Here is an 8,876-nt window from a genome sequence, read left to right as displayed (position 1 = left end):
GGTGTAGTCGATGCACATCCTCCACTTGGCATTCTATTTCTTAACTAGCACCATATTTGCCAACCAATCCAGATATTTAACCTCTCTGACAAAGTCGGCCTCTAGGAGGACTTGCACTTGTTCTTCCACCACTTGAGCTTATTCAGGTCCGAGCTTCCGTCTTCTTTGCTGAATAGGTCGTGATCCGGGGTACACTGACAGCTTATTTGACATGAGCTTGGAATTTATCCCTGGCATATCGAATGCCTTCCAGGCGAAGAGGTCAGAATTCTCTTGTAGGAACCTTATAAGATTCTGCTTCAAATCTTCTTTCAGGTTGACTCCTATGTTAGTCCTTTCCTTCCTACTTCCCGATCTGTACCTCTTCAGTTTTTCTCTCGGGCTGTGGTCATAACTCTTCTTTAGCTCGAACTCCTCTGAGCTCAATGGTGTGAACCTTCTTGCCTTTTTCTCTCAGGTTTAGGCTCTCATTGTAGCACTTTCTTGCCAGTTTCTGGTCTCCCCTGATGGTTGCGATTCCCTCTGGTGTTGGGAATTTCATGCAAAGGTGGGGGGTGGACACCACTGCTCCAAGCCGATTTAGGGTTGTTCTGCCTATTAGAGCATTATAGGCCGAACTCACATTGACGACTATGAAGTCAATACTCAGAGTTTTGGATTTCATCCCCTTTCCAAAAGTTGTGTGTAGGGGTATAAATCCTAATGGTTTTATTGGTGTATTCCCCAGCGCATATAGGGTATCTGGGTAAGCTCTTAATTCTTTTTCATCCAATCCCAGCTTATCAAATGCTGGTTTGAACAGGATGTCGGCCGAGCTCCATTGATCCACTAGGGTTCTGTGTAGATGGGCGTTGGCAAGGATCATAGTAATCACTACCGGATCATCGTGTCCGGGAACAATGCCTTGCCCATCTTCTTTAGTGAAAGAGATGGTTGCTAGGTCGGGAACTTCGCCCTTGACCTAGTAGACTTCTTTCAGGTGCCTCTTGTGAGATGACTTTGTGAGACCACCTCCGGTAAACCCCCCTGAGATCATGTGTATGTGTCTTTCCGGGATCTGTGGTGGTGGGTCTCTTCGATCTTCCTCATCTCGCTTCCTCTTGCCATGATGGTCCGACCCTTCCATGAGATATCTGTCAAGCCGACCTTCCCTTGTCAGCTTTTCTATCACATTTTTCAAGTCGTAACAATCATTTGTTGAGTGCCCATATAGTTTATGGTACTCGCAGTACTCGCTATGACTCCCCCATTTCTTGTTCTTGATGGGTCTAGGGGGTGGTAGCCTCTCGGTGTGGCAAATTTTCCTGTAAACGTCCACTAGAAAAACTCGTAGAGGAGTATAGGAGTGATATCTCCTGGGCCTTTCAGGCCCGACTTCTTCTTTCTTCTTGGGCTTTCTCTCCTTCTCCTTTGATGAGTGGGAGTGCCCAGGTCGCCAGCTTGGCTCTCGTAGCCTGGCATTTTCTTCCATATTGATATACTTTTCAACTCTTTCTTGTACATCACTCAAAGAAGTCGGATGTCCTTTCGGGATGGACTGGGAGAATGGGCCCTCTCGCAGTCCATTTACTAGGCCCATGATCACTGCCTCTGTAGGCAGATCTTGAATTTCTAGGCACACTTTGTTGAATCTTTCCATGTAGTCCCTCAAAGGTTCTCCGACCTCCTGTTTTACTCCCAGGAGACTCGGCGCGTGCTTCACTTTGTCTTTTTGGATTGAAAATCGCATAAGGAACTTACGCGATAGATCGTCGAAACTGGTGACCGACCTTGGGGGGAGGCTATTGAACCACTTTATCGCTGCTTTTGTAAAAGTTGTTGGAAAGGCTTTGCAGCGAGTAGCATCAGAGGTGTTGGCTAGGTACATCCGACTTTTAAAATTGCTCAAGTAATGCTTTGGATCGGTAGTCCCATCGTAGAGGTCCATATCGAGGCTTTTAAAGTTTCTGGAGACTTTTTCCTTCATTATGTCCTCGTTGAACGGATCTTCCCCTCCCAAGGAAGAGTCTTCTCGGTCACTGCGAGAGTTTCGACCTCAGAGAGTGGATTCTAGCCTCAAGAGCTTTTCTTCAAGCTCTTTTCGTCGCTCGACCTCCCTTTTCAAGTTTCTCTCCGTTTCTCGCTGTCGCTCCAGTTCTTGTTCTAGCTGTTCCAACCGTCCCTGATGGCTGCGGAACAATCCCATTAGTTCAACTGCATGGGGTTGTCCCTCTTTTTCGGGTTCATGCACTTCGGAGGAGTTTCCATTTGGATCCTTTACCCCTGAGGTGCCTTCTCTGTGCTGATTAGTCGCTCCTTGGTGAGTGACCACTCAGTCATTGTTGCTAGTGTCTTGGTTCTCTTGCTTAGAATCAGACGCTGTATCTCCATCCTCGTTCAGATCGTTTGCCATCATGGGTTGATCTCTCAGGTCCCTGGCAACGGCGCCAATGTTATGTAGGTAACCTGAGATAGGTGGATTGGGCTTGTAAAATTGGCCCAAGTGTTGCTGGAGGGTGGTCTCCGACTTGGTTCGCGTCCGGGAGCCGCCGTCCGAGTTGTGTGTATGAAAGAATGAGGGGGTGGTACTTGCAAAGACACTCCGATACCTTAGTCAGCAAGGGGTTAAGCAGGTTTAGAATGTATTGAAACTTAGAGATACTTGAGGGTTATCAATGTATTTATAGTGGTGATTCAATAACCACCGTTGGAGTAGTTCTACCTTTCAAGGTGGATAACTGTCTCTTTATCTTAGGGTAGTTGTGATATAACTCCTAGAAGTGGGTTGAAAGATTTTAGAGGCAGTTACTTATTTGAATAAATGTTATCTGTCAGCTATCCTTCGAACCCGACTTCTTTAGGTAGAGTCTGTGTTGAATCCGACCTCTTCTAACAAGGTCGGTGGGCCACGAAGGCCAATCTTTAGATTGGACTTTTTGGTGTATTTGAACTTGGGTCATTGTGTTGGGTAAGGGTATGAACATATATTTTAATGTGATAAATATATACTATAATTAATTATTATAAATATATGTTATTTAATTTATTTTTAATATATATTTTTATTTTAATATATATATTTTATAGTAATCAATTGATTTTGATTATTAATTTTAATATATATATATATATATATATATATATATATATATATATATATATATGCATGTCACTCACTGACTCACTGTCTTGGCCATACACAAAATCGCATCTCTCGCACTCGCGCACGGAGACACTCTGCAACCTGAATATTCCTCCCACAAAATCTGCACACAACTCTCTTTCTCTCTCTCTCTGACACTTGATTCACTCTCGGCTCAAGAATATTACATCGAAACAAGATAAAAGCATTTTTTTAGAGACCAAAACACAAGAATCTCTCTGCTCTTATGATGTTGCAAATTTCATTTCCGCGTGGATCGGGGATTCATTCCGAAGGCAAATAGAAGCGAGATCATAACGAGGACAAAAAGAACCGATTTTTAATTAGGGTTTTGTTGGGGATTGCAGACATGAGGTTGAACGGAGAAATCTCTCACCGAGACGGAGAAGGAGAAGGGGAGGAGGAAGCAGAGAACGAAGTAGGTTCGTCGCAGAAAGTTGTGGTCGGGTACGCCTTGACGTCCAAGAAGAAGAAGAGTTTTCTGCAGCCAAAGTTTCTTAGCTTTGCAAGGTACCCACTTTTCCTCAACATTGTTGCGTTGCCATCTGCTGCAACAGTTCCACGTTCATCTTCACGTGCCTCTTATGCATTGTTTAATTTCATCATTTCCAGAGAAATGGGGTTTCGTCGTTAGTTTTCTTTTTTTTTTTTGTTCTGCTATTTTTGAAACACCCTGGCTGTCACTTTCGTGTATCAGTCAACATTTGTTACATTGATTGATTGGTTGGTTTTGCTCCTTCTTCTTCTTCTCTTCTTAATGTTAGAGGTCTACGGTCTTGCTCATGAGAATATTCCACCATGTATGCTCCGTCATCTCTTCCTTTCGATTTGTCAACGATGAGAATTCAAGGTCAAATAGTTATTAGTAGAACCTTGTTCTTTCGTCTGTATTTAAATATTTAACCAACTTGGTCCCTGGTTAGTTTACTCAGCTGCTTAAGCATCCGATCAAATTCGGTCTTGTAGATGCATGCAATAACTCATTAGTCAGCATCTTCAAATGGATTCTATGACGAATTAGTCTTTAACTTGCGATCAACCAAAAAAAATATTTACCTTTGTTCCTAGTGCGTCGTATCTTTAATGATAATGTAATCTACATAACAGCGAATATATTTTTATTTTTTGCCAATATTTTATTGGTAACAATTTGTATCTATATTTACAAGAATTTTGCACATAAAAAACATATAATTTATATTTATATTTACCAGAATTTACATACATGAATCAATATAGTTTGCACTCATATTTTTTAGAGTTTCTACACATAAATTCATAAAATTTATTTGTTAAAAATAATTTAGTATTTATACTAGTTAAATAATAAAAAATACTAAAAAATTACTGACTTCAGTTTCTCTTTACATAATTGTCCATTATTTTTTATTCTGACTCCAATTCTCACAGGATTGCTGCCAACTGCAGTGATAATTACTGTAGCAAACAGTGCAGCTGTTTCTTTTTTGTGTGTTTTTAATTTGTTTTATTATTATTTAAAATTTAATATATCGTGAATTATAATTTTTCTATAAATCGCTACTCAAGAAATTTATATTGAATATATGCTATCTGAGAAGAATGTATTGCTAATTTTGTCACCCTCAATACTAATCCTTGAATGCTGCTATATTTAATGAAGGAATAAGGGGATATTCTTTGTTGCCATTGATCTAAACAAGCCACTGTTAGAACAAGGTCCTTTTGATGTTGTCTTGCATAAGGTTTGTGAAAGTTTTCATATTCTCTTTCATTTTTTTTTTCAAGCCTGGATTTATAGTTTTTGCTTTTGCCACATCTTTGCCTGTCAAACATCATTTTCACTATGTTAATAATTGTTATTGTTTTGTTTTCTGTGTATCATAATCTGACCACTATTCATGCTTTACAGTTGTCAGGAAAAGAGTGGCGTGAGGTTATTGAGGTTTGTGAACTCCACATACTTCTACCCAGTTTCACATTGTACTAGCAATCTTGTGTTGTTATGGTCGTTGAATATATCCATTTGTGGCATTGCATGAAATCATTAGCATCTGATAATGCTGTTAAAGTGTGAAATGGTGATGATTGGCCGGACAACCTAATCTTCGACATTCCTAAAAACTCCTTATTGTCTGACATAACTTGCAGAGTTCTTGCTCTCCTCATAATGAATCATGATCAGAGAGTTGAAATCAGTCCCTCAAGTATTGGAACAAGTGAGGATTTACTCTTATGATTAATCTAAATAACTTGATTAGGCATTGATGGATTTGTTCCCAACATAAAGAATTCTTATTTCCCTAGACGAGTATTATGTGTTCCATAGATTGAATACATTCCTAATCTCACTATGAAAGAAATAAATTTTTTCTGATAAAACTTTATATGCTTCCTCTATTCAACAATCAGAAGGCTGGGCGTTTATTAATTGTCAATTCTGTGCTTGTATATTAATTGTATTGACTAGCTGTATTAAAATGAGAATACTATTTCCTTTAAAGGGACGAAATGTGAATTTGGCTGTTTGATTAGGTTTTTCATTTTGGCCATCCTTTTCTCGCATGTCCTACATTGATCATAACTTGGTTCCCTGGAATCTTTGCCAGTTCTTTCATTATTGAGAGTTGAGACCATAGAATGTCTTTGTCTTAGTGTGTTAAACCTTTGGTTATGTTCATGGCTGAGTGGAAGTATAGATTGGTGATTATGTCATACTTTCTGATTATTGTGTGAAATTTGCATTATGATGAGACTTACCTTTCTTCTTGTTTTATTTTTAAAGGAATACAGTGAAAAACATCCTGAAGTAACCATCCTTGATCCTCCTGATGCAATTCAACATTTACACAACCGGCAATCCATGCTACAAGATGTGGCAGATCTAAACTTATCTGATTGCTATGGTAACTTGTTTACAAAAATTTACCTTGCCGTTACTGTGATACATGATTACACAAGCACTTGGTGCTTGCTTGTTTGGCTGTCATTATTTCAATCAATTTTCTTCTAATAAAAAAGAAGATATTTTTTATTTATTTATTTTTTTTACTATGATTTGGATATAGTCTTAGTAAAACTAGACTCATTAGTAAAATAAAACAATGTCTTATTTGATTAGCTATTGTTTCCATCTTCTAAAAAAATGATCTTTTGTAATATAAAAAATATATTCAAGGATAAAAGATCTTAATATTTTACATCCAAATATAAATTAATTTAGGTTTTTTAAAAGATCCAAATGTAAAATAGGTTTAATTTTTCAAAAGATATTTTAAACAAGATCAATTGAACCCTTGATCTTATAGTTTCGGGATTGTTATTGTCTATTCATACCTCCATGCTAATAATTAGTATTAACTATTAAGTCATTTTAGCTAATATAACAAGAAGTTATTTTCTTGCAATGTTTTAGAGTGAAACTGTTTCTATTATGGTAAATTGGATTAGTGGTTGAACTACTCCTTAACTTTTGACTTTAGGCAAGGTTGGAGTTCCCCGGCAATTGTTTGTAACAAAAAATCCATCTACTATCCCTTATGAAATCACTAAGGCTGGGATGAAGTTACCATTAGGTACTTATCTTTATTTTCTCATTGAGGTCTGTACTTTCTTTTGATTAGGGTGTATATCGATTGGATGATTATTTAGAACGTGATGTTTTATTAACTGAGATATATGTAGCATTTCAGAAACAAGCCAATCAACCAGGGTAAACAGAATCTATACATAGACATTTTTTTATTGCTGTTATGCTCCCATATAATTCTCATATAGTATAATATCTCTTGTAGTACAGAATTTACTGTGGTGTATCTTAAATATTTACTGTATTATTCATGTAATATTGTCTTCATTTCAGTTGCTAAACCACTAGTTGTGGATGGGACTGCAAAGTCACATGAACTGTTTCTTGCATATGATGAATTCTCTCTTTCAGAGCTTGAACCTCCACTTGTTCTGCAAGAGTTTGTCAATCATGGTTTGTGAATTGATCTGAACACCATAACCTTTTCTGCTTGATCTTCAGTTCTCTAATTTCCATCCCCCCCCCCCCCCCCCCCCTTTTTTCTTTGTTTGGGGTTGGGTTGTAACTTGTAACATCGCAGGTGGACTTCTCTTCAAGATTTATATTGTTGGGGAAACCATTAAGGTTGTGAGGCGTTTTTCTCTGCCTAATATCAGTGAACATGAGCTATCTAAAGTGGATGGTTTATTCCGATTTCCAAGAGTTTCATGTGCAGCCGCGTCTGCTGATGAAGCTGATCTTGATCCTACTATTGCTGGTGAGACTTGTAAAGTAGTCTTTAAAACATTTATATACACTCTCACACAAAAGCCTCTTTTATACTTGAATGCTATCATTATTTATTTATTTTGAATTTGCATTTTCATAAAATGGGGAAAACGGATCAAACACTAAACCTATTTGTGATTGATAGAATCAATTCTTCTAATAGCTTAAGTTGTTGGGTAGGAGGGAAATGAATGGTGTTATATCCATCCATGTATGCTAAAGTCAAAAATTTATTTCATTATGAACTCGTGTTTTATGAGTCTATTGATATGAACGGCCATTCTTTTAAAGCCTTATAAATGAGTACTGTATGATTGAGAAGTATCTGCTTCCAACTGTGTTGTTGAAACTAAAGCGTCTCTGAACTTACTGTTACAACTTCTTGCAGAGCATCCACCAAGATCTTTATTAGAGAGGCTTGCAGGGGAGCTTCGACGACGTTTGGTATTATCTGTAACTATCTATTTTGTTATGTTCATACTTTTCATTCGGTGACAATGTACTAAAACAGAACTGCATTTTCGGTTCTAGGGACTCCACTTGTTCAACATAGATATGATACGGGAATATGGGACGAAGAATGTGTTTTATGTCATTGATATCAATTACTTTCCTGGCAAGTATCAAAAGCACATGATGATGATGATGATGATGATGATGATGAACATGTATTTATCGTACCTCTGACCATGGTTGCATATGCTGTGTGTGCAGGTTATGGAAAAATGCCAGACTATGAGCACGTATTTACAGACTTCCTACTAAGCTTAGTCCAGAACAAGTTTAAGAAGAAACCTGACACCTGAGGAATGACTGTTCTATCCTTGCCAATTGCGTTCTGCTTTTAACGTGTTTATTTACGAACAATCAATCCTATATACATACATTAACACTTAATCCTCGTGAAAAATGTTCGAATAGGGGTATCATAATCTTGCCCCGCTAATATCTCTCGCTCTCTCTCTCTCTCGAGGCTAAACCAATAAGCTTTCTCTCGTATATAGCATTGTGATTAGTGTTATTCGGGTTCGTAATTTGTTTGATTCATGTTATTTGCCTTTCAAACCTATTCCCGTTGATATTTAAATTTTTGGAACATGAATGATCGATATGCTCCAGTAACTGTTGATTGCGTGTGATGACTACAGCTTGCGAATATAATCTCATCTTTATCAACCCATCACAATATATTCCACCGCATCAACTCAAGTATTCACCTAAATTTACATTAAAGCGCAAGGAAAAGAACAAATTTGGACGCAGCAGAACTGTCCTACTATATAACATATTAACATAAATGCAAGTACTGTGCTCCAAGAAACAAATGCATTCATACACCGTAGTTGCAGAAGTACGATCGCAAACCCTATTTCGCATGTGTGCAGTTGCATGCTATGACAAACAAACCATATATTTAATTTTCAAAACAAAGAAAACAGATCTGGGCTAGCAGAGCTA

At 37.8% G+C, this 8,876-nt stretch overlaps 1 protein-coding gene across 5 annotated transcripts; it reads left to right on the top strand.

Annotated features, from left to right (window-relative positions):
• Positions 1-3,181: 3,181 nt before the first annotated feature.
• Positions 3,182-8,797, top strand: LOC130980232 (inositol-tetrakisphosphate 1-kinase 4-like). Of its 5 annotated transcripts, XM_057903895.1 has the most exons (11): positions 3,538-3,652; positions 4,785-4,866; positions 5,034-5,066; positions 5,273-5,340; positions 5,907-6,027; positions 6,604-6,696; positions 6,984-7,103; positions 7,231-7,407; positions 7,807-7,862; positions 7,950-8,034; positions 8,133-8,795. In XM_057903895.1, exons 4-11 carry the CDS (start codon positions 5,299-5,301, stop codon positions 8,222-8,224), a joined length of 786 nt encoding a protein of 261 aa, XP_057759878.1. In that variant the 5' UTR covers positions 3,538-3,652; positions 4,785-4,866; positions 5,034-5,066; positions 5,273-5,298; the 3' UTR covers positions 8,225-8,795. The 5 variants fall into 5 exon arrangements, with proteins under 5 accessions (XP_057759876.1, XP_057759877.1, XP_057759878.1 ...); XM_057903893.1 differs by lacking the exon at positions 5,273-5,340 and having other exon boundaries at positions 3,182-3,652; positions 8,133-8,796; XM_057903897.1 differs by lacking the exon at positions 3,538-3,652 and having other exon boundaries at positions 4,792-4,866; positions 5,173-5,340.
• The last annotated feature ends 79 nt before the right edge of the window (positions 8,798-8,876 follow it).

This window comes from Arachis stenosperma, chromosome 5 (assembly GCF_014773155.1).
Source record: "Arachis stenosperma cultivar V10309 chromosome 5, arast.V10309.gnm1.PFL2, whole genome shotgun sequence".
Classification (NCBI taxonomy): Eukaryota; Viridiplantae; Streptophyta; class Magnoliopsida; order Fabales; family Fabaceae; genus Arachis; species Arachis stenosperma.
Note: the sequence above shows the minus strand (reverse complement) of the source record. Positions and strands in the feature narration are given on the sequence as shown.